We start from the raw sequence: 25,718 nt of genomic DNA, 5'->3' as shown, positions 1-25,718 counted from the left end.
TACAGGAAGAAGGAAGTGTGACACACGCCATGAAAGAGACCGAGAGAGAGACTGAGTGCATGGGCTCTTGGTGTGTCACACTAGCTGTCTGGAAAAGAAACATGCACATTTGAGTGTGCCAGACAGACTTGAGTGAGTGTGTGTTGGTGTTTGTGTGTGCGTGTGTGTGTGCGAGCATGTTGTGTGTTTGTGTTTGTGTGTATAGATGAGAGACTGGCCTTTTCTCATGCAGAAGAATGTCTCTCAAGTTACCTCGGAACTGGGATTTTAGCACTCTCCGGGCAGAGAAGATGGGTAAGTCTAGTATAGCCTGGGGCTATGAATGTTTGTTTTTTTTCCTAACTTGCTGGTGGAATGTGACCTGTCCTGGATTTGGTGTGTGCATGTGTCTGTTGATGGGTAAGGTGGGTGTGTGTGTTTAGAAGTCTATCCCCATGTTCTTGTTTGACGCCTTAAACCGTGAGCCTGTGTACATACTGTACACCTGTTTTCAACAGATCTAATTGTTCTCATTATGGCGTTCAGTTGTCAAACAAGAGTGGAGGTTTTATTTTTTATTATTATTAGCCTATGTATTTGAAATCAGGTACTGATAAGAAAGTACTTCCTAATGTTCAAACCAGCTGTCCACTGCATACCGACAGAGTAAAGTTCAAGAAGGAAAGACATATTTACTATAAACTGTCATGCTTGTTCAGACATGCAACTTGGCATTATTGTACTATACCACTCAGTGAGAAATGTTCAGTGTATCGGAGGTTCCAGATTCCTTATCAGTAGGCTACATGGCATTTTTGAACACCATGTGCCTCACTGTGAGGTTCTTTCATCTTCTCTGTGCTGTGCAGTTGAATTGTTGAACAGTGCAAGCTTTTTAACCTGTTGCAGGGATGCTTGAAGGGCCTTATAGGTGACCTATACAGGACAGCAATGCTGACCAAGTATGGCTTATCCTGAAATGTTAATACTGAGTAGGGGTGTATCGGAGCCTTCATCCTTAAGAATGCGCAATTGGAGTCAATTCCATTAGATTCAAATCAATTGTTCTTTTATTTTACTTTTAAGGCTTGGCTTATGTGTGAAATGTTAAATGAATTGCCAAAAGCTGAAATATCTGCATGCATTTTATTTGAGGACCATCATTATTACATTCAGTATTATTTATACTCCATGAGCAAATACAAATGGCTCCCAAAATGAGAGAAACAATTAAAAAAATCGATGAATGATTAATCAATTCTCTTGTGGACAGATCGATTAATTGAATCGCCAGCTGTTGGATCGATGCATCGATATAAATCGATTATTATTTACACTCATAATACTGAGTTTTCATGGTCTCGGATACTAAATTCAGTTGATCATTAATTATGTGCAGTACAATGCAGTATCATCTGTAATGGTAGGATGTAGAACAAATATTTGGGGTGCTAAACTGAGGAAGTACTTAATGCATGGCTGGATTGGTCACATGGCATACAGGGCATTTGCCTGGTGGACTGTTCTTGATTTTTGACCTGGCCTCCCCCTCAATGGTGTCAGCTCTCATTCCACTACAGAAGCCTCTCCAAGACAATGAGATAAAAATGAAGCATTTTGACTGTTGCAGTCGATATAGCTCATATTAGATTACTTTAATGTCGTCATATGCTTCATTGTCACTCTGGATGTCTGGTGTACTAGCCTCCGCTGAAAATGCCCGACCCAGTTTCTTACCTCAGACCAGCCCTGACATATTGTGCAATTGATACAGAGTCCTGATACAATGACAACTAAACATCACAGAAGGGGCCTCTTCTAATTCAATTGGCGCTGTTTGTAATAGTAATTTAAGTTTATCAATATTTTGTGACATACCATCCACATGCTGTATGAATGGAGCTGTCTGGGCTGCTGATAGAGGGGGAGTTAAGAGCGCCTGTGTGTCTGTGCAGTTTGTTTGTGGGCCCCTGGCTTCCTCTCTTCTGTCATAGTCAACTGTGACTTGACGACAGGAAGCTGATGAAATTCTCAAGAAATAAATGCCGAATCTGCTATGAGTGGCGTGTGAAATGGTGCCACCCGCCGCGATAGGCCTTGTATAGATGCTTCATAGATCAGTGATTCTCAACTGGTGGGTCGCGGAGGGTTCCTGGGTGGGTCGCGGAGCTGTGATGCAATGCACTAAAAATGACTATGATGTTGAAGACAGAGTGAAACATGGTTAATAGGCCTTTTCCTCTCCACTACTTCATAAGACACATGGTATATCAGCATACAATGCAAATAATAATGCATATTATGAAATGCATGATAATATTTTTTATTATTATTGGAAGAATCTGACGGTGCGACCCGCAGTTTGGGTCACAACGTATTGACCACGGCAAATTGTGGGTCTCAAGACTATTCCAGTTGAGAACCACTGTCATAGATGAGGCGACTCTAGGTTCAGCTGGGGACCCAAGCGAATATATCACAGGAGTGCACATTTGAATGAAATGTGCCACTAATATAGCAAAGTGTGAGCTGTTATTCACTATCTAGGGGCTTGGGGGCCCAAAGCGGCTGCCTGCCTAGCCTGGTGACAAGATGGACCTCTGGCCGTAACTACCATTGAGGAGTCAGAGGTCATGTCCTCTGTATTATTTGCAGTAATGTAAAATGTATCTATTGATGAAAACCGATATACAGTATGATCATCAACAATGATAAATTCAGTCTCTGTGCCACACCCATTCATCCTCAAGGCAGTGATTAATGAAAACAAATGTAAGAGTTTGACTGAAGTGTTTGAGGCATTCTAAATGTAGGCCTACAGTATGCAGTACAGCACGTGGTATTTGACCTCAGGATTTGTCTGGTTACGGCCCTGGTTACATAATATCAACATAGGGTTGGTTGACCACAGCCATTAGGAAGCATTAAACTAGCACAGGACATGGTGCAACAGGGCAGGCGCTAACCAGGATATTCTGGCATAAAATGTATGTAACTCTTATGGCAACACACCATGGGACAATAATATTCTATGTGCAAGACAAGCACTCACACATTGGTAGGCCTATGTTGAATTGCAAGGAGTTGTATTTATCACATGCATAGAAATAGCCAACTAAAAAGTATTGACATGCAGTGAAGGTAGAGTTGTCCACCTGTGTACTGCAAACCAGTGGTGTAGTCTACGTAGAACGCGGGTATACGGAGTATACCCACTTCTAGATTTCAGGGATTTCAGTAAACCCACTTAAAATTGATTGATCCATTGTTTTGAATGGCACAAATATATACACATACACAATATATATAAACATGTGTGTGTGTGTGTGTGTGTGTGTGTGTGTGTGTGTGTGTGTGTGTGTGTGTGTGTGTGTGTGTGTGTGTGTGTGTGTGTGTGTGTGTATGTGAGTGGGAAGGGTGGGGGGTTGAAGTGTGATAGTGCCAAAGTGCTACAGTACAGTACCCAAGGTGCAGAAGTGCCACTCATGCCATGGCTTGATATAACATTGTGTTGTTAATGCTATTAGCATTAATGTGATGTGAAGAAATTAGATGCCACTTTTATTTTGCAGAAAACTTTGGTTACATTTGTGGAGGGGGTCTGATTTTTTGCAAGTGCCTTTGTGTCATATAAATCTATTTGGTAACACTTAATAATACTGACTCCTTGTTAAGCTTTAGTTATGCATTTGTTAAGCATTATTCAAACCTTAGGTAGGGGAAATTCTTTCTCTGCATTTATCCCATTTGGACTAGTGCATCACATTGAAGTACACACACTAGTCCGTAGCAGTGGGCTGCCTGCTGAGCGGCGCCCGGGGAGCAATGTGGGGGTTAGGTGCCTTGCTCAAGGGCACTTCAGCCGTGGTTCGGTCGGGCACTGAACCGGGAACCCTTGGGTTGCCAACCCAGTGCTCTAACCACTGAGCCACGACTGAGCCAAACATTTGAACAAACATTTGTTGACCATTATTTCCCGTTACTTAATCATTAACATAGGCCTACACTGTTAATGTTTTTGATACTGATACATGTGTGTGAGAGAGTCGGGGAAGGATTGGCAAACGATACAGAAACCATTCATCATTTGCCAATCCTTCCCCGACTCTGTCACACACACATGTATCAGCCACACAACCACTGTTCACAATGTGTTAACCTGACACTTCTCTGGAAAGCACCAAGACAACACAGCTACGCCAACACATCAGGCAAAGAGCAGAGAGGGCCCTGAAACTCCCGTACTGTATGTCAAAGGCTAGCAGCAGATTTCAGTTGGGGAAGGCACAGAGTGTTATCTATCTCTCTCTCTCTTTCTCTCTATATCTTTCTCTCTCTCTCTCTCTCTCTCTCTCTCTCTCTCTCTCTCTCTCTGTCTCTCTCTTTCTCTCTCTCTCTCTCTCTCTCTCCACTCTTTCTCCCCCCCTCTCTCTGTCTTTCTCTCTCTGTCTCTGTCTCTGCCTCTCTCTCTCTCTCTTGCTTCGCTTTCTTTCTCTCTCTCTCTCTCTCTCTCTCTCTCTCTCTCTCTCTCTCTCTCTCTCTCTCTCTCTCTCTCTCTCTCTCTCTCTCTCTCTCTCTCCCTCCGCTCTTTCTCTCCCCCTCTCTCTGTCTTTCACTCTGTGTCTCTGTCTCTGCCTGTCTCTCTCTCTCTCTCTCTCTCTCTCTCTCTCTCTCTCTCTCTCTCTCTCTCTCTCTCTCTCTCTCTCTCTCTCTCTCTCTCTCTCTCTCTCTCTCTCTCTCTCTCTCTCTCTGCCTCTCTCTCTCTCTCTTGCTTCGCTTACTCTCTCACACACACAAACTTGCAAAGAGGGATGATGCAGCAGTTTCCTGTTTACTCAAGTATAGGCCTCCTTGTCAGTGTTGGTCTTTCATGTCTGCATGCACTGCAGACAATGGGCATACAGCATATAGTAGATATATGATGATAATGTATGATTATATATGATAGATATGCTATGTGTGTATATAGTATGTACTGAGCTGACCCGGCAGCAATGGAGTTCAGAGAGTTACTCCAAAGTCACACCTTCTAGTCAGCCACCAACTTGTGTGACAATTTCAGCAAGGTGCTATTTGTTTATCTCAGTCTAGCGCTGTGTGTGCGTGTGTGCGTGCGTGTGTGCGTGCGTGCGTGCGTGCGTGCGTGCGTGCGAGAGAGAGAGAGAGAGAGAGAGAGAGAGAGAGAGAGAGAGAGAGAGAGAGAGAGAGAGAGAGAGAGAGAGAGAACCTGAGAAAGGGAGGTCTGTATGGGTTCATTTTATTATATTGTTTATCATTCTGGACAATTATCTCTCTCTCTCTCTCGCTCTCTCTCTCTCATGATGTCTCAAATAATGAGGATCTCTTAAATGTCATGATGGTGCATGGGTGGGTCAACCACAGTTCACCAAGTGGTCAACACAACACCAACCCAGTGCCATTTGAGGGTCGCTTTGTGATTCATTTTGAGCAGAATTAGCACAGCAATCACAGCGACACCAGGCTGCAGCCGGAAACCTTAAGAGGCGTAACAGCGGCAGCTTGTTTCCTGCTGCGACCACGGCAGCCGGCCCCGTGCTAACACACTCACAGTAGCCTACGCCAGTGGTTCTCAAACTTTTTGTGTGAAGTACCACCCGAGAAAATATTGAGCTCTCCGAGTACCACCTTGACAACCAACATTAGAATATCGCAGCAAAGGCCTTCCATATTCACTTTTGCCAGTCAATAGGCTACAGGAGAGGTTCATAACGGCATCAACAGCTACGGTCACATTCAGTGCAAGTTTGTTTTTCAAATTTCTTGCTTGCCTAGTATTATTCTGCATTATGTTTTCAGATTCATACAGTTCAATATTACAAAATGTGAGACCAAAGAGACATTTTCCACTGCAACAACTTCTCCTTCAAATCAATGCACAAAAAATGAATTCTTCCAAGTACCACCAGAGATGTCTCAAGTACCACCAGTGGTACGCGTACCACAGTTTGAGCATCACTGCCCTACGCCTATCTGCCGCCAACATGCTGTAGGTTTATTTTCAGACACTATGATTTGATTCAAGCATTCAGGTCATTCTGCTCATCTTCTCCAAAGACATTCACTTGTTTGATTAAAAATGAAACATATGTATGTGTTTTGCGCTGCTAGTCCTTAAGAGTTGTTTCTTTGCCACTTTTACACACTGCAATACCCTCAAACCTCTTTTTTTGACTCAACAAGACTTTTTTTGGAAATTGACAACATTTTGCTTTCTGCTGTTAGGGAAACCATGGGTTAAAGTAATGTTTCCTAACATTACATTACTTCCCAAGTTCTGAAAAAGGTTGAGTTGCTCACAATGTACACTTCTGGTACAGATGGGAGTGCCAGCAATCCAACTCACTGCTTGCTGGAAAAAAATCAGCTACATCTTAAACTCACTCATTACACATTACTAACATTACTGAGAGTCTTAAGTAACAGAATAAGGTTTTGTCATTACCATTTTTGTAACAATTTTATACTAGAGGCTCTTCTTGAAAAGGTGAACTCCTGTGTATGCTGTGCTTACAGATGTTCAAAGCCCTGTTGTATGACTCATCCACTTGACCTGTCATTTTTTTTTATCTTGTCATCAACCTAGTCAAAATGGTAGGGGCTTGTTGTCAAGATGGCCACCTTCACTAAAAAGTTAGGGGAAATCCTGCTCATCCATAAGTCGTCGTGTTTCTCTGGTCTGGTTGTAGTCCGGTCCGGTGATGGTTTGTACCATCAGCTGTGGCTATTCTTAACAAAGAACTGGTTATAATAACGGAGAGTAGATGCACTCTATGTGCTCCTCAATAGTGTTTTAGCAGTGGTATTTTGTTCATTTTAAGATGTTATACAGTAACACAGTTCTTCGTAATACAGCACAGGAAGCTCTGTGCGCTGCTCTAGCTGTAAGTAATATGGTAAAATTGAATAGTCTCTTAATTTTAATTGAGTGATGAGATTTAATTTTATTCCACAGGTTTTATCTATCTATCTTTTATCTACACACACACATATTTATGTGTATGTATATATATATATATATATATATATATATATATATATATATTCTTTATCGTGTTGACTGTGATGTGTGTTTGTCTTGTGTGTCCTTGTGCGTCCTTATGCCGCCACCAAAGCAAAATCTCCATTTTATGTAAGTTTAATGGACAATAAAGAAGTCTAAGTCTAAGTCTCAGAGCCTCTTGCTTGGGAGGGTAGTCCCAAGTCCAGGGGCGCTGCCAGAAATGTTGGGCCCCATGAAAGATTCGAATTTTGGGCCCCCCTTAAGGGCCCCTGTCAGTGCTTGGGCCCCCTTGAGGGCCCCTGTCAGTGCTTGGGCCCTTAGAATCTGTACCACTTTTCGCCCCCTAGCGGCCCCCATGCCCAAGTCGGTGAGCAGGAGGTCAGTGGAGAAGCTGGGCTAGATATGGCTGCAGTCTAGGGGGCCCTACCTCATTGAGGGCTCCTGGTTTCCCAAATAGGGAAAAAATCAATCATTGCAGAATTGTGACAAGGTGCAATATTGAAAAGGCTTCCGTGCCAAGTAGAGTTTTAAACCTCATAACACTTCTCTCCACAGTTGGCAGACAGTTGGCATTTTGTCACTGAATTAGCCTTCCGGGGGATCTAAAAGCAACCTATAGCCTAGGGGTCCCCAGGGTCATCATAACCCGGCCTTGCATGTGAGCTGTCTTGTTTCTCTGGTCTGCTTGTAGCCCGCTCGCGGAGCATCATGCCTGGGGAGGGCAGTCCCAAGTCACTGATCAGGAGGTCACTGGAGAAGCCTGCCAAGTCGGGCTGGCTGAAGAAGCAGCGCTCCATCGTGAAGAACTGGCAGCTGCGCTACTTTGTCCTCAGGGGCAACATCCTCACCTACTACAAAGATGACCGGGAGAGCACCAGTCAGGTGAGACCAGGGAGTGGGGGGGGTTAGCCTGGGAAATCCCATGCTGCTTTGCACACTCGTTCCGATCTGAAAGACAGCATGGAGTCTATACCCAGAGAACGGACAAGATCATGGTCCCAATCACAGAGCAGGGAGGCGTGGAAAGGTGACGACTGCAGTTTGCTTGAATAGATGACAACTGACATGATTGGCTATGGCTACGTATGCCAAATGATACACATTAACGCCCCTCTGTACATTGGATTGAAGGAGTGCCCATTGGCCTAGCCAAAAATGTCAGCGGCCCTCGGTGGGAGAACACTTGGCTTGGCCATAACTGTGCATACACATAACTGTAATTTCCATGCACGTAACGTCTCGGCCTAATCTCAGTGGGTTTCACTTCTCAGGATTCATTGATACATTATTTGTTTGTTCATTTGGTCCTTGGTTAAAACAAACCAGATAGTGTAGCTTGTCAGGTCTTCATTGTGTCAAGAGACCTTTAAAGTGTGCCATTTCTATGAAAGTTAGCTAATAACTGTAAGCGTCTCTAAAAATATGGAAATATGTTGTTGACTCAGTTTCACATATTATGATTTGCAGAAAAGTTCAGACATGCTGTTGCTTGGTTATCAGCAGCATATGAGATTTTGACAAAAATAACTGAATGTGAGTGTTCCCTACAGGGTACCATCCCTCTGTGGTCCTGTCAGGTCAACGAGCTTTCTTCCAACGATGACAAGTTCTTGTTTGAGATCATCCGACGTAAGTTGCCAAGTTCACCATTGCCATTCACGTTGATATCTGTCTCACAGTATTAAAATAGAATTGAAAAAAAAAGAAAAGCAACAATGTCTCAGGGAAGAAGACCAAGACCAAGACCTCAGTGTTCTCATGGTGTCCTTGTTCCCACAGCCAGCAGTGGAGATCGCGAGCGTGACCCGTATGTTCTCATGGCTCGCACCCAGGCGGAGAAGGATGAGTGGGTCCGCAGCATACGCAGGGTGATCGGGGCCCGCTCCAGCGGAGGTAAAGATCTTTATCTCTCAGGCAGCAGCGGGTCTATCCCTAGACATATACTGTAGACATGGGGCCCTCTTGCTGCTATTTACCATGGCAGGGCTGACGATATTGCAGGCCTCTACATGGGAGAAGTTTTTAAATATGTTTTTGGGGCTTGTTGCCTTTATTCTTGACAGGACAGTGAAGGACAGGTAGGAAATGAGTGGGGAGAGAGACGGGTAGGGATCGGCTTATGACCCGGGGCTGGAATCGAACTTGGGTCGCCGGCATAGCAGTCTAGTGCCCTTCCATCAGTCAGAGGCGATGTAGGACGCTACATGGCAGATTTGATGAGACCATAGGCAGTTGCCTATAAAACTGCTTTGATCTCAGGCAGCCAGAGACCAGTGGTGTAGTCTACGTAGAACGCAGGTATATGGAGTATACCCACCTCTAAATTTTAGGGGCTTCAGTATACCCATTTAAAATAGATTGATTCATTATTTAGAATAGCATAAATATATACTATACCCACTTAAAAAATACTCGAATATACAGTATACAGTATACCCACTTCAAAAAAGTAGACTACACCACTGCCAGAGACTACAGGCAAACTGCATGGAGGACACCCAGGGGCCTCTACGGGGCCCTTTGCATTATATGTGTGCATTCTGAAGTGTATTGCATGCAGAAATCCACACTCAGGACATATGTACCACGCTAAGGGTAGGCTACAGTCATAAAGGAAGTCAAAGTCAGGGGACAGTGCTAGCTGGTTATTCCCTCCCTAAAGCTACTCACGAGAACAATATTTTTGATAATTTCTGTTCCTCATATTTCTTCCTTCCTCTCTCTGGTTGTGGTTGTCTGTCTGTCTCTCTCTCTGGTTGTCTGACTGTCTCTCTCTCTGTTTGTGGTTGTCTGTCTCTCTGTCTCTCTGAGGTTGTCTGTCTGTCTGTCTGTCTGTCTGTCTGTCTGTTTGTGGTTGTCTGACGGTCTGTTCGTCTGTTCGTCTGTCTGTCCGTCTCTCTCTCTCTCTCTCTCTCTCTCTCTCTCTCTCTCTCTCTCTCTGCTCAGTGTTTGGCAAGAGTCTAAGTGACATGATGACGTATGAGAAGCGCTTCGGGCAGCACACGGTGCCCATCCTGGTGACCAAGTGTGCCGACTTCCTAAGGGAGCACGGTCTGAATGAGGAGGGCATCTTCCGCCTCCCCGGCCAGGAGAACCAGGTCAAGCAGTTCAGAGACGCCTTCGACGCAGGAGAGAGACCCTCCTTCCCCAGGTCAAGACACTTTTCTTTTTTGTGTTTTAGACTTTATTAGTGACAGGACAGTTTCAGAGACACAGGAAACGTTTGGGAGAGAGAGACGGGGGAAGGGTTGGCAAAGGACCCAGGCCTGGAATCGAACCCGGGTCGGCCGCGCAGCAGACGAGTGCCCTTCCATTAAGCCACGCTAGGCTGTCAAGACACTTTTAAGAAGTAGCCAAAAAAATTGCACACTGTCCATTACACTTGTATTGTAGGCTACTAGCTCCCAACGTTTTGGTCCAAATGCACTCGCACAGTTTGAGTTGTGCAAGAATTTCCTTTTTCAATTCTATATGTTTAGGCTTTTTAGACTTTTATTGCAACAGGAGAGTGTGAGAGACAGGAAAGTAGTGAGAGGAGGAAAAGCTATGAAAGTTACTTGGGTCTTATGGCATCTTAGCCCACTGAGAGATGGCACCTCAGTCGTATAGTCTACGTAGAACGCAGGTATACGGAGTATACCCACTTCTAAATTTCAGGGATTTTCAGTATACCCACTTAAAATGGATTGATCCATTATTTTGAATAGCACAAATATATACAGTATACCCACTTCAAAAAATGCTCAAATATACAGTATACCTACCATAAAAAAGAAAACTACACCACTGTGGCACCTCTATGTGAAGGCACTTTGTTGAACCATGAAGACCCCCACAATTGAAGATGGCTTCAAGATGTGTGGTCAGGTGTTTTTTCAGATGTGTATTTAGCTCTCAGGTGCATGGCTGTGCGTGCAGGGTGCATCATTGAATTGCATTACATTACATCAGACCCGTTAGTGTTCTTAAAGGATCTTGATCTTAAAGGATCTTGATCTTAAAGGATCTTGATTGCATTAGACATGTTCTAATTGAAGGACCTGACAGTTGTAACCTGGCTGTTGTGACTGACTTTGAGTTGCAAAATGTTGTTAAGTGTCACTAGAACAGTTAACCTGACTCTCACCAGATGAATGGGTTCCTCCTTGCTTCACAAACATTCATCAGCAGCTACGCCATATGCCTTGGTTTGCGAGGTAGTTTTTATCAAAAAGTCCTTTCACACGATTGGGGAAACACTTGTCTTAAGGAAGAAAAATCTGCACTCACAAACTGCGTCTCATTATTTATTTATATTACCACCATGTCCAAAAGCCTTTTGTTATATAAATACATAATGAGACGCAGTTTGTGAGTGCGGATTTTTCTTCCTTAAATTGATGCCTTTCATCACGCACCCAAAGACTTTCGGGTTTTTTCCAAGAAGTTGAGCGCGCCCTTTGCCAAAACTTGGAAACACTTGTCTGACGGAATTTCACAAGGGTCTGGCAAGAGTCAGGTTAAGGAACAGTATGGCCAGGCCCTGACTAGGACAGTGGTAGGCCTACAGAGTATTGGTCACAGTCCCTGGAGCAATGTGGAGTTAGGTGCCTTGATCAAGGACACTTCAGCCATGGGTCAGGAAGTGGGAGACCACCTGGAGTATTCCTATTCCTCCAATCCAACCAGTTGGGGGGGGGAGTCTATTTTCTATCCAAGAGTCATTTTACACATCTAAAGATGAAAGGAATGTCGCAAAATAAGCTATATCTATATATGTAAAGTTACTGTACTCTACTCTATTGGTACGCTAAAGTATGGACAAGCTCTCCAGAAATTAGATGGGCTACTGGGAGTGCTGCCATGTATTGAAGTAATATGTTCCTCTGGTGCTCTTCAGTAAAATCCAAAGTACTTTCAAAGAAGAGAAGGTCATAAGGCACTCAGTAGATCTTTATTTGAGGTAAGTCTCTTTTTTGAAAATGCTCTTATCTAGCTCTGGCTAAACCAGAGTGAGTGAGAGATAGTGTTCATTCAATAAAGTCACTAAGGAACAACCTGTAGCTCTGGCTAAACCAGAGTGAGTGAGAGATAGTGTTCATTCAATAAAGTCACTAAGGAACAACCTGTGCTAAGCTTAACCACATCCTTTACTTGCTAGTTTACACAGCATAATGGCTCATGGGGGGTTTTGCACCGTGCACTGTGCAAAATGCTGCTCATTTAACAACAATAATAATTACAACAATCATAAAGACAGTATTGTAGGCCTACTACTATGGGAATAATAAACTAGAGAGAGAGAGAGAGAGAGAGAGAGAGAGAGAGAGAGAGAGAGAGAGAGAGAGAGAGAGAGAGAGAGAGAGAGAGAGAGAGAGAGAGAGAGAGAGAGAGAGAGAGAGAGAGATGTCAACTTGGCTTCTGTTCTGTTGTTATCCTGCAGTGACACAGATGTCCACACGGTGGGGTCCTTACTCAAACTGTACTTGCGAGAACTCCCAGAACCGGTGGTGCCGTGGAGCCAGTACCAAGACTTCCTGGACTGCAGCGGGCAGGTGGATGCCAGCACTGCTTTGGTAAGACAGCTGACATCTCAGTGTTCTCTGATTCTAGCAATTAGGCCTGTCTGATTTAGTCGACAACAACTGCACTGCACTGCCAATCATTGAAAAGTTGCTGTGTCTGCAATATTACTGACGTCAGTGACGTGCAGAAGATTATATGCGGCTCAGTGGTGATGGACAGGCTTACTTCAGGTAGCCGCACTTCATGCAGCCTCAGACTGCAACCGATATTGTATTTGATATCAACATGATGGCAATTGGCAACCCCTACCTTTTTAATTATTATTATTATAACATTTGTTTGTGTGTTTGTATTTTCTAGCTTAGCATACACAGTGAAAAATATCGGTGGAATTATTCTAGCAATATGCACTTGTAATAGACCTGATAGCTTACATTGCTTATCACTGTCTGTGATAGATAGGTAGGCTAAGCAAATAAATTCTATTGGTCTCATCATGCCTGCAGAAACGTCGTGAAACACACTACAGGCCTATTATTTTGATTATTCTGGCTCCTCATATTTTACTCTCCCTCTCTTTAGTCTTTCACAAAAGCCATGCTATTTCAATGTGAAGCCTACTGCAATGTATGTCAGTGACCATGATGTGTGTTATTATAAAACTAAATCCATTCCATCTGCATTGTCCAACTGCTGCATCATTCACAAATCTGCAGGATTCCATCAAAGACTGTTTGTGCAGTGTGGACTAACACAGTCTTCTGGTGTTTTGGCGGAAACACATCTGTCACCAGACCTCGATGTGAAATTTTGTCTGCTCAGAGAATGAAGCCTCCCAAGAGGCTAATAGTACTGTAATGTGAAACTGAGGCCCTAGTCATGGAAAAATACACATGTGGTTTTAATAGAACAGGGGAAAACACATCATAAGCCATTGGTGGAGAATGTGGGGGAGGTGGAGGAGGGCTTTAGTCCAAGATTTACAAGAGGATCTTGCAACTGTTTTTCTTAACCAGTAAGCCTGATTTTTTTAAAAAAAATTCTCATTTGCTTTGGCATGCAATGCACGTAGGGAAAGGAGTGCTTGGAGAAGCAGATAGCCCTCCTGCCAAGAACAAACTACAACCTTCTCAGCTATATCTGCAGGTCAGACACATTTACATCTCTTCTCTACTGTCTCACTCTACACATCTTCATATCTAAACCATGTCCTTCATTGTTTGATGAAAGATCTGTGTGAAGAAGAGGTCAAGGACCATGCATACATTTCAAAAGTAATCTAGAGATGAAGAGAAACACATCATGTGTGTGTGTTTGTGTGTGTGTGTGTGTGTGTGTGTGTGTGTGTGTGTGTGTGTGTGTGTGTGTGTGTGTGTGTGTGTGTGTGTGTGTGCGTGCGTGCGTGCTTGCGTGCGTGCGTGCGTGCGTGCGTGCGTGCGTGCGTGCGTGCGTGCGTGCGTGCGTGCGTGTGTGTGTGTGTTTGTGTTGTCAGGTTCCTCCATGAGGTGGGGGAGAACTCCAAGGTGAACAAGATGAGTGTGGAGAACTTGGCCACTGTGATCGGGGTCAACGTGTTTAAACCCCAAATGGAGGATGCCATCAGCATGATGAAAGGTAGCTAAGATGTGTCTGGCATATTTAATTTTGCCATATTAACTTGTGAACTCGGTGTCAAAGGCATGACATATTACCATTTGGTCTAAAGTAGCATTGAACAAGGGTTCTATAGCTCAGCGAGGGGCGTTGGGCGTTGAGAAGGAGACAGCTGAGAGGGGGCAAAGCTTAGTTGGGGGGCATTAGTCCATTTTATTTGTTAATACTAAGGGGGCGTTGGTAGGCTTATGATGAGGTCAAGGAGGCGTTGCGAGGCTTATGATGAAGTCCAGGGGGCATTTACTCAAAGCAAGTCCGGCAGGCGGACAAAGATGTGTCCGTCTATGCACTGCCGCCCTGTGCACACAGGAGGGAATTACAGTTTTAAGAATGAGTTTCAGACGGATGGACAGATAGACCGACTGACCGACCGACGGACATACCCTCTTGTGGAGGGGCTAGGATGCATCTAAAAAGTTTGAGAACCACTGTTTTTTTGTTGTTGTTTTTTTGTGGTCTTTTTTTTTTCTTTATTGATGACAGGACAGTGTGAGAGGTGGACAGGAAGCGAATGGGGAGAGAGACCGGGGAGGGGTCGGCAAATGTCCCGGGCCGGGAATCTAACCCGCATGGTAGATGAGTGCCCTACCGGTTGGCCATGGCAGGGCCGAGAACCACTGTTCTAAAGACTTAAGTTGCACTGGGCCACTGGATTTCTTTTTCGGAGCTTGAGTCCTCTAGCATAACTCTTTTGACTAATGTTGACTGAGAATCTTCACAGACACAATTGTTTTGTGCCGATATTGCCACACTCGTGCAAAATTGGTTTGAGTCACAGCAGAGGCATGATCTATTGCTTAAAGGAGTTTAGTTGCAGGCGGCTGGACTCCTGTTTGGAGTTTGAACTCTTTAGACCTGGATGACTGATAATCTTCACAGTCACAATGTATTACTTTCTCATGTCTCTCTCTTTTCTCTGAAGCTATTTTGTTATGTCTCAACTGAGTCCTCTCTAATGACTTGAATTGACTGGGACATGAGGGGATTTTTAAACTTTCCATTGATGCTCTCTCTCTCTGTCTTTCTCTCTCTCTCTCTCTCTCTCTCTCTCTCTCTCTCTGTCTCTCTATCTCTCTCTCTCTCCAGGGACTCCTCAGATCCAGAAGGTGATGACCGTGATGATCCGCCACCATGAGCTGCTCTTTCCCAAGTCCAAGGACGTCACCCCCTCCCCACCCCCGGCCAGGAGCAAAAAGAGCAAAAAGTCTAGTGGTGCCTGCTTTGTGGGCTGGGAGTCTGCCGAGGTACTGTAGCACTCAGCTGCTGTGTGTGTGTGTGTGTGTGTGTGTGTGTGTGTGTGTGTGTGCGTGCGTGCGTGCGTGCGTGCGTGCGTGCGTGCGTGCGTGCGTGCGTGCGTGCGTGCGTGCGTGCGTGCGTGCGTGCGTGCGTTAGTCTGTGTGTGTGTTAGTCTGTGTGTGGGTGTGAGTGGGTGTGTTTGGCATCTGCTGCAAGCACACACAGTCTTTTAGAAGAACAGTTTCAGTTACACATGTGTCAGTTATTAGGCGAAATGAAAACGGCAAAAGCCCTTATTGAAAATTGAAAATAAAAGGACTGTTCACAGAAATGAAAGTGAAAGATGTTTGTAATGAAAACTCATGATATCTGTCATTCATTAGTAATAGAGTAGAACTGAAACAGTCATCTCAGCTAGAAGGATAACAATGTTGTCAAGTGGTGTACTTGATAAAGTTATGTAATATAGTTATGTATTAAAGTTCATAGAAGGTCAGCCCCCCTTAATATCAGCAAATGCTTTATGCTTTTTATGTTCCATAATGCCATCAACTGCGACACGCATAGCTCTGCCTGCACGTACACACCAGCACCTGAGGGGGGCACAGTAGGTCGTCGCAATACATAAAGTGCATCCAAGTTGCATACTTAAAGTGCATACCTCACTGCATCCCTCCAGTACATGGACACTACATACAGTACTAGGGGTCGACCGATACAGGTTTTTTAATGGCCGATGCGATACCGATTTTCTTTTCATCACCCTTGGCCAATACCCGATTTCCGATACCCGATATTTGGGGCCGATATGGGTTAAAAGAAATGTTAAAAAATGACAAATATTCCAGGTCTCAAGTTAAAAATAAACATTCCTTTAACATTATCAAATTGAGGTAGAACTTGTAACATTTAAACACCCACTCTAACAATCAAGTAATGTCTAACAATCAAGTAATAAAAAAATAAAGTGTCTTGGTGCTTTTAAAAAAAACCCGAATGACATAAAATAATAAATATTGCGTATCAGCCAAAACCACACGCGTATCGGCCTATACCGATACACTTGAAAAATGCAAATATCTGCCCGATACCGATATATATATCGGTCTACCCATACAGTACATACCTGTATATACAAAATCCACATGCAGCACATGTAAACAGCGTTGTATATACTCAGCTGCTTTGCTTCTAAACGGAGCTTCTCTAACTAATGGTGAAAAAGGTTAGTTCAGTGAGCCAGATGATTCCTGGACAGATTGACTAATTGAGTCACCGGTGTTGAGAACAAGTGCAGAGGGAATGCAGGAGGATGCAGGTACTCCTTTGTGGTAGGGCCCGACCAATATGTTTTTTTCAGGGCCGATACCGATACCGATATTTATGGAAATGGGAGGCCAATAACCGATATGTGCAACCAATATATAGAAATATTGTTCATAATAAAATGTTATGAAATATATATTATTATTATTATATATACACATATATTTAGTTAGAATAATGAACTCTCATGGACTCAAAGTGGGGAGAGCAGAATAGAAGATGCATTCAGAACGAAACGGCTGCAAAATTGGTTGTGAAAGTTATACAAATAGAGGTGGGGCCGATATATCACTCGGTCCTCCTTTGTGGTTCCCTGTTTAACTGGCATAAAATGTTGCTGCTGATCTGTAAAGAAATATGAAATGAAAAAAAGTTCCACACACTCTCCAAAGTAGTTTTATGTAATACAATTAACTGCTCCATGGCAGTTTGTCTTTTAATGCAATAACATTTCTGTTGTCTGGTCTTAATCAGTATTCCTCTTGCCACTGATTAAAACAACAAGGGCATACAGACTAGATTGAGAATGTAAGTTTTGCCTGATATGTCTTCTGCCTGCCCAATCTTGTGAAGCACATGGAGTTGCACCTGTGTATGAAATGCGCTATACAAATAAACTTGCCTTGCCTTGCCTGTGCAGATAACAGGTGGTTTCACTCATCAGCTCATCACACCTCTACACAGTAAGAATTGCAGTGTTGGTTAAACACTTAGAGAGCTCTGGGACCAAATACACTGTAGAAGATGTTATATTGATTCTTTGAGTCGGGTGGGGAACCGTTTTCATTCGAAGGGGGGCACTTCTATTTTATAGTCCTCTGCACTTTATATGTCTTTAAGGTATTGTATAGGTACTCTAGGCGTAATGTGTGTGTACTGTCTATGTCTAATTGTCTATGTCCACCCCTAAAGTCTATGTCTATGTCTGCATGGGAAAGTAAGAAATGTAATTTCAAATTCTTTGTATTACCAGTGTATGTAAAGAAATTGACAATAAAAGCGACTTGACTTGACTTGACTCCAAGGGCTGTACTATGAACACAAACCAGGATATCCCTATCTTGAAGGCAGCTACCTTTACAACAGACCCCCACGTTTACTAAGTCCCCTGAAAATATAAGGGGGCTGGATAACACGGCCTCATAAGGCCTGTTTCCACCAAGCAGTACAGTACGGTACGGTGCAGTTCGGTTCGCTATTGTGTGCGTTTCCATGACAAAACTTCCCGAACCGTACCCAATAAAGGGTACCAAACCGTACTGGAAAATGGTACCCTTCAGGAGGGGTACCAGTTTATGGTACGGTTCGACAATTATCTGCGTTTGTCCCAATACAGAGATTCTTTAAGTATACTCTACTCTCTCTGGCCTCATAGGTTTCCTACCCCTGCTGTAATAACTGTGTTTTTTTTACCGTGTATCTCTTCCAGCAGGCGGACAACTCATCCCTGTCCGAGTCCCCGGAGGAGGAGGATGCCGAGACCGATCGGACGGACGGCTGGGGATCGGACGACAGGACGCCACCGCCGTCTGGAGCCGCCCCCACCAGCCCCACGTCCCCGTCCTCAGACGAGTGGGACCAGGGCCCGGGCCAGAGCCCCCGCAAGCGCACCCAGACCCTCCCGAACCTCAACCGGGCCGCTGTGCCAGGACGCCTGTCCCGGGACGACAGCATGTTCAGGTGAGAGATCAGTCACACCTCCGGAATGTCAACAGCTGATTATAATGCAGAGTAAACTGGTCCACTTCGGAAAGACTAGGCCAGGGATGACTGGAGCACTCAGATACTTTTTAGTATTTTATTGTGGTGCAAACATAATGACTGACGTTTCGACGCCGTGTGCGTCTTCTTCAGAGAGTGACTCCACCAGTTTACTCTGCATTGTATACTGTCCTGGACTGGACGCACCAAGAAGGTTAGAGCGCAAGTGACTTCCCTTTTACGTGCTGATTATAATATGTGATGCAATCAGGGAGCCTCTGACGAAAACAGAGTAAACAACAACTTTTTAGCCTATGTTCAAGCAGCAGGATTTGTACCCAACATCTAGGCTTTTTTTATTGCCCCATAGTGCACGCTGTTCCACCAGTGGAACACTGTATAGACATCGAGAAGTTGACTATCATAGTACTACACTACTATGACACAACACAGGGCCTTTAGTAATGTACTACAGCTTGGTCATTACCATTCTGGTAACAGCTAATTTATAACGCCTTGTCTTCAGACAACTCCTGCGCACTGACTATTTAGCTGTTTTCTTTAATACACAACGTTTCTGTCCTAGACCTTCATCAGGTAAACACGAAATGTTTTGTATTAAAGAAAACAGCGATAACTCCCACACCTGAAGGTCTAGGACCGAAATGTTTTGCATTAAAGAAAACGGCAAAAGGGCCAGTGTGGAGTTTTTTCAAGTTGCCTCATGAGTGACCCATGGGCTAGCTGAGGTGAGTGGAAAAAAAAACAAGTACAGGTATAATGTCTTGATGAGTCCTGTATGCACGATTTCTCACATGTTATATGTGTTTTATATGCTGAAACTAAGGAAACGTTTCCACACTGATCGATGATAAAGTATTAAATAATTAATTAGTTAATTAATTAATTAATATTAATTAATTAATTTTTTAATTCATTCCTTCATTCATTCAGGTGGAGCCGCATCCAGGAGAGTGACGAGAGGGACGAGAAGACGCTCTCTGAGGACATCTTTAAGATCCTGGACCTGCAAGGAATGTCCTCCCCAACACAGGACACAAAGAAGGAGGAGGAGGAGAAAGAGAAAGAGAAAGAGAAAGAGGAGAAGAAGAAGAAGGAGGAGACCCTGAAAAGTTCCCCTGTTGCTGCTGCTGCCAAGGACAGTGAAGGAGGCTCACCGAAGGTCTCTACAGCGGGCCTACAACCAGCACGTCCATCTCCAGCCAACGCCACTGGCTCACCAAAGACTCATTATGCCCGCCATCATGACCTCCAGACGGTCAGAGAAGAGCCAGTGGGAGCGGACACCACGCCATCTCCTCAGCACACAGCAGCGGACGGACACCATCAACACGGAATTAGCAACTCTCGACACATCATCGACAGGTTCGTTTTGGCAATGAATGAATTAGTGAAATTATTTGACATTCTCTGTTCATATATACAAATGAATGCATTATTTTATTCATTTAAATTAAAAGGGAGTCAAGAATAACGTGTTTAAGCTCAAAAGCTTATTTCTTTTTTTAAAATATATAAATATTAAAATAAAATGTATATGGTGGGCTATTTATGCCTTTATTGTGATAGGACAGTAACAGAGGGACAGGAAATGAGTGGGAAGAGAGAGATGGTGAAGGCTCTGCAAATGACCTCGGGCCGGAATCGAACCGGGGATGCCGGTGTAGCTGTCCAGTGCCCTGGCTGTTGAGCCACCGCTGGCCCTCAAAAGCTTATTTACATTGCGGTTCCTTTCCCAGAAACAAAGATAAAACCGTTGCACACTGAGGAAGGCACACGCCGAAACGCGTCTGTGCACAAAAATAAAGAAGAAAAAATTGATGCAAGGTGCGCCCCCCGCTTTTCTCTGATGAAGTATTCATGTGGGACCCTTAAAAGTTATCAAGAAACCTGAGTGAAGCCTGCTACCTACTTGGTTCCTTTCCCAGCCAAAAAGCATGCTGCCTCTTAGGGGACTAATGCAGTCTAAGTGAGCAGCACGTGCTAATGGACATTAACGTGTGCTGTTTATATGTTTGTTACCATGTTCTCTACATTAAGTTATGCAAGTAGGCTAAGGCCTTCTTTAGTGGTGTGCATTGGCACTGCCCTTACGACTCGTTTCAATTACGATTCGGCAGGTACCGTTTGATTCGAATTGATTCAGTCCAATTTTACGATGCATTGCAATGCATTACATTTCTACTGAAAGCAAGGCAAATTTTTCATCCGTCATGAGGCAATACAAGCAGTCAGATACTGAACAACATTTTATTGCCTGTTGTGTGTATCAGTCCTGCTGTTTTCAATGCTTTCAACTGCTTTAATTTAATTAACGTTCATTTGCTCCGGAAGTACTGTACACAGTCACACTGAAGTAATTGAAAGTTGAAAAAAATATCTTGCATCGATTATGCCATTATATGCTGAATAGATTATTGAATTGTCCAGTCCTGCATTGCGATGCATTGCTGAATCGATTATTGTTGACACCAATAGCCCCCTTTGACAATGAATGTAAAGTGTGTAAAGTAGGTTACTAAAATATTGAGAGGATGTATTTTGCTACGATCGATACATAATGGCAATACGTACATAAGCGTTGCGATTGGTAGCCTTTCAGCTGCGTATACGTTGGGGTATATACTATGTAAGGCCTGTTAGTGTGTAGATAGTCCTGCCGGCATGCCAATGCACTGTTTACTGAAAACCCTCCGATACACTGACAACATAACAACAATATAGCAATATCTCACATCACAAGACATTACTGGGAATCTGGAAACTCCTTTGTGCAGAGCTTTTGTTATAACCTTAATAATGACCAAGTTTCAATCTGTTACTTAAGACTTTTGGTAATGTCATAGCAATGTTAATATCAACTTATTATGATGGATTATGTTGTAAATGATGATGTTTTCAGCAGAGAGTGAATGGCAAGCGGGCCCATCCACATTAAGAGGCTACGGAACAGATTAATACAAGTACATTCTGACCATTGTAAACCTTGACTATTAGAAAATATACCTCTATTGCTTCAGAGCTTTCTTATTGATAAAAAAATCCAGAACTACGCAACTACTTATAGTGTGAATAAAAGCCATTTTTTATGCTGCCCAGCAGGTCTTGCAAGTTAAAGGGGTATGCCACTATTTTGGGGCTTAATACAGTTAAAATCATTGGCTGGGGTTTATAAAGGTGGTAAAGTGTCTTATTTTTCATGTTAAGCGTTGTCTTGCTTTAAGACAAGTTAAAAGAGGAATATGTCGCTAAGCTAGTGAAAGTCAATGGATCCGTGTAGCATCGGATCCATTGACTTTCACTTGCTTAGCGACATGTTCCCTCTTTTAACTTTTCTTAAAGCAAGACAACGGCTTACATGAAAAATAAGACACTTTACCACCTTTATAAACCCTGGCCAACGATTTTAACTGTATTAAGCCCCAAAATAGTGGCATACCCCTTTAATAGCTGGTCCACAGCCAATAGCTTTTGCACCCCTACCCATAGACATAGACTAACCCTATCACTGTGATCAATGTTAAGGCGTAACTAATTCACTCATTATTGTCATATGGGTGTTCTGTGTCATATCTCCCTCCACACTAATTCAGACGGCTTTTCTGGCCCTTCCCTGGAAGACCTTTGAAATGCAGCTGCACAACATCCAGAGCTTAACAATGTCGTGCCATTCGATATTACACAAGATTGGTCATTTCCTTTTAGTGAGTGTGGGGAATTAAAAGACAAAGGAACATCTGAAACTAGGACTGACTTTTGGCTTATGGCTGTAGAAAATAAGGACTCGTAAAACTACCATGGATTTGGCTTCAACCAGCAAATCTTTCAAGTGCTCAGAGCAATTCTAAGTTCTGTTTGTGTGCGTAACATCATGCATGCAGGTTTATATTTTTTATTCACAAACTTTTACAGGTTATAGGCACAACAATCCCAAATATACAATTAATATTCACATGTACAGTACACATGTCTATACACTAGGTTTGGGTACTGGCAAAGAGATCACAAAATGCACGCTACAGTGCGATTCTATCACGATGCATTGTGATTCATGTCCTACTGCGATGCATCTCTCTAGGTCGTCCTCAGACGAGCCTTCCATCGTTGCTTCCAGTCATCCCAATTCTCCATACATCTTTTCAGTTCACTGATACTCTGGGCTCCTGCGTCTTGCGAGTATGTCCACATATGTTAGTGTGGGACATTCACTTAACCGGCGCCCACGAGATGGTTCCCACAGCACCAGTTTGCTGGCTGGCAGTTCTGGGTGCTTTTGCAAGTCCCATTCTCATTGCAATATTTACTTCAGTACTTATTTCAGTACTTACTACAGCTTATTTGTTAGTTGCTGTGTCGTATTTGTAAGTCAATTCATTTTATTAAACATTTTAGCATCTGGGGGAGAGCTATCATTACAACAGAAATATTGTCTATTCTCTACTGAACAAAAGGAAGCAGTGGCAAATTCAGTTTAATTATTATTAAATCATCAATTTTCATGAATCGATGCAGTATATCGTGAAAATAAGTATTGTGATGCATTGTCATGACGACGTTTTGCACATCCCTACAATACACTGTATTTGTGTTGCATGACTGCAAGCCTGCAGTGTGCACTAATGTAAGGTTTACAGGCCATTGTTCCTCTTGAATACACAAACTTTGAATGAGAACCACACGAAATGGTAATCCTTGTATATTTCTGGAAATCTGTTATTTGTTTTCATCTTGAATTGATGCAACCTCTTACCACACCCTCGTACTGATTTCCCACTGAGGGGCAAGACCTCCATGATTGAGCACCGTTTTGAGATGTGAGGGGGGAATTTTGAAGTTTGAAATGATTGGATCTGATTTTACCTAATAGCTAGGTTGGGTGCCTTCTGTTTGACTAGGTCACAGGGAATACTGATACGTTTGCAAAGAAGTGGTGTGTGGACAAGAGGGTATGGTCATTGGTCAGTACTGGTGGCGGGCTGGTATTCCATTGGTAATCAGTTGATTTTAATGATTTAGGGTGGGTGTGTAGGAGTTTGGGGGGGTGGGGGGGTTGAAATTTTTTTTGGACGTATAGACCGTGCAATTGTTCAATAAAGGGATTTTGAAAGTCAAAAGTCTGTTTGGCTACTGTATGTTGGATGCCTCCTATGAAGTGGCACCCAATGTGGTCAGGCCTGGCCCTGACAACTTACCGTAGAGTGGTAGCTCTAAGCTTCCACTCAACCCTTCCCCATCTCTTCCTTGTCATTTCCTGTCCCACTCTTCACATTCATATCATAATAAAAATGTATACTTTGTAAAATATATTTATGTGTGTGCGTGTGCGCGCGTGTGTGTGCACGTGTATGCGTGTGTATGTGTCTGTATGTGTGTGTGTGTGTGTGTGTGTGTATCTGTGTGTCTTGCAGCTTGCAGCTTCAGAACCAGGAGCTGGTGTCCAAGGTGTCGGAGCTGCAGTCAGCGCTGGACGCTGAGAGGAGGTGTGTCGCCGCCCTGGAGATCCGGCTGAGGAACGCCGAGCGCAGCCGCGACGAGGCCCAGAGGCGGAACAGGGAGCTGGACCAGGAGATACAGGCCTTCCTCTCTCCTGGAGGACCACCCTAAGATCTCGCAATGAGGCCCAGCAACGCAACAAGGAGCTGGACCAGGAGACAGGAGATACAATACAGGCCCTCTTCTCTCTCCTGGAGGAGGACCACCATAATGGACCCAGGCAAGAGCAGAGCAGAGCAGAGCAGGCAAACAGATTTGATTTCATTCTCATCTATTGGATTGGACAGTGCTACAACATTCTTTACTCCCGGTCAGCCACAATAGTGACCACAGAGCACAGCAATATGATTCTATTACAACTTCATGGGAAGGAATGGATAGTGATACAATATTCCTCTGCCTCTCTGTCTCTGTCTCTCTCTCTCTCTCTCTCTCGCTGAGCGAGCATAATGGACACAGAGCTGAAAAGGCCGTCATATTCTAGTATTCAATTCTATTTCATCACATGGGAGTGATTGAACATTGACACAGCGTTACTCTCTTCAAGTGAGCCATCATTGATACAACATAATTTCCTCCAGCAATTTTGTCCAGGTAAGCCACAAAGACCTGAGCCGATGGCCATATTCTGTTCAATTCTATTGTATTACAAGCTTGTGATAATGAATGGACAGTCATACAACTTTGGGCTGCCTTAACAGACACAGAGCACTGCAGCCCAATCCTAATTTGTTACATGCTCACAGACGGGACTGAATGGACCCTGATTCTACTGAGCCCTGTTCTACAGCACCTGGCCAAAATCTTGTCGGTCATTCTTCTTTTAAAGGTGCACTGCGTAGAATAGTGGCCAGAATGGATACTGCAACTACTGTATGCTGCTCATTGAAACTGTGCTGCAGTGCCAATTGCCAAATTAGGTCTTTTCATTAATATTTACTAAATAATAAACCAATATTTGCAAGTATAACCAAAGTATGCAGTAGTTTGCAGCTATAAAAGTCCATTTCTGGAAATTCAAAATGGTGGACCATGGAGAAGATCTCCATGAAAAGTACAATTGTATGAAAAGTACAATTGTCCAGGTCATAATGAATGCTTACAATTTGATGGTAGTGCTAAGTATTTGTTAAAAAGGTAACGTTTGTGAATGGGCATCATGAATTCTGGAAATGAACTACTGAAAATATTACACAGTGCACCTTTAAGGATGATAAGCAATACTGTAACACCACTTGTAGTCAGAAATGGCTATCATGCCAGAAAATAATATTAAAGCCACTTTTGGGGCCTTATAAAAGCCAATTCTTTATCTCAATACGTCAACTGCAATTCAAGATGTTTTTTGTTGTTTTTACAACTTAAGTTAAGCAATATTTTGTGTGTTTTGTCAGGTTCTGTATTGTATTCTTGTTCACACACATGGGAACAGATGGAAAGGGATAAAAATTTTGGTAACTCTTTATAATAATGTTCCTTAGTAAAGACTCAGTAAATAATTAACTAATGATGAATAAAACATTAACAAATGTTTTTATTATTAACTAAGCTTTACTAATGCTTTATAAAATATCTACAAATGATATCTGCAAGATTTTACACACCTTATAACAGAGTATTTTATTCATTTACAAGCAACTTGTAAATGTTTGATAAATATAAAATATTAACATAGCATTTCCTAGTCATTTACAAGCATTTGTTTACATTTCCTAGTCATTTACAAACGTTTGTTAATGTTTTGTTCATCAATAGTTAATTATTTATTAAGTCTTTATAATGC

At 43.2% G+C, this 25,718-nt stretch overlaps 1 protein-coding gene across 2 annotated transcripts; it reads left to right on the top strand.

Moving 5' to 3' along the window:
- On the top strand, positions 1–25,442 carry arhgap25 (Rho GTPase activating protein 25). Of its 2 annotated transcripts, none has more exons than XM_063194934.1 (12): positions 1–294; positions 7,692–7,882; positions 8,551–8,629; positions 8,780–8,893; positions 9,947–10,151; positions 12,423–12,555; positions 13,578–13,651; positions 13,998–14,119; positions 15,245–15,402; positions 18,153–18,400; positions 19,376–19,807; positions 23,851–25,442. In XM_063194934.1, exons 1-12 carry the CDS (start codon positions 237–239, stop codon positions 24,044–24,046), a joined length of 2,010 nt encoding a protein of 669 aa, XP_063051004.1. In that variant the 5' UTR covers positions 1–236; the 3' UTR covers positions 24,047–25,442. The 2 variants fall into 2 exon arrangements, with proteins under 2 accessions (XP_063051004.1, XP_063051003.1); XM_063194933.1 differs by having other exon boundaries at positions 18,150–18,400.
- Positions 25,443–25,718: the final 276 nt, after the last annotated feature.

Source organism: Engraulis encrasicolus, chromosome 3 (assembly GCF_034702125.1).
Source record: "Engraulis encrasicolus isolate BLACKSEA-1 chromosome 3, IST_EnEncr_1.0, whole genome shotgun sequence".
Lineage (NCBI taxonomy): Eukaryota > Metazoa > Chordata > Actinopteri > Clupeiformes > Engraulidae > Engraulis > Engraulis encrasicolus.
Note: the sequence above shows the minus strand (reverse complement) of the source record. Positions and strands in the feature narration are given on the sequence as shown.

What these genes read in the sequence shown, in the direction of transcription:
- arhgap25 (XM_063194933.1), top strand. Translation starts at nt 237, where the DNA reads ATGTCTCTCAAGTTACCTCGGAACTGGGATTTTAGCACTCTCCGGGCA. An exon ending in TCTCCGGGCAGAGAAGATGG is followed by an intron (nt 295 to 7,691) that starts GTAAGTCTAGTA and finishes GTCTGCTTGTAG; the next exon opens with CCCGCTCGCGGAGCATCATG. An exon ending in ACCGGGAGAGCACCAGTCAG is followed by an intron (nt 7,883 to 8,550) that starts GTGAGACCAGGG and finishes TGTTCCCTACAG; the next exon opens with GGTACCATCCCTCTGTGGTC.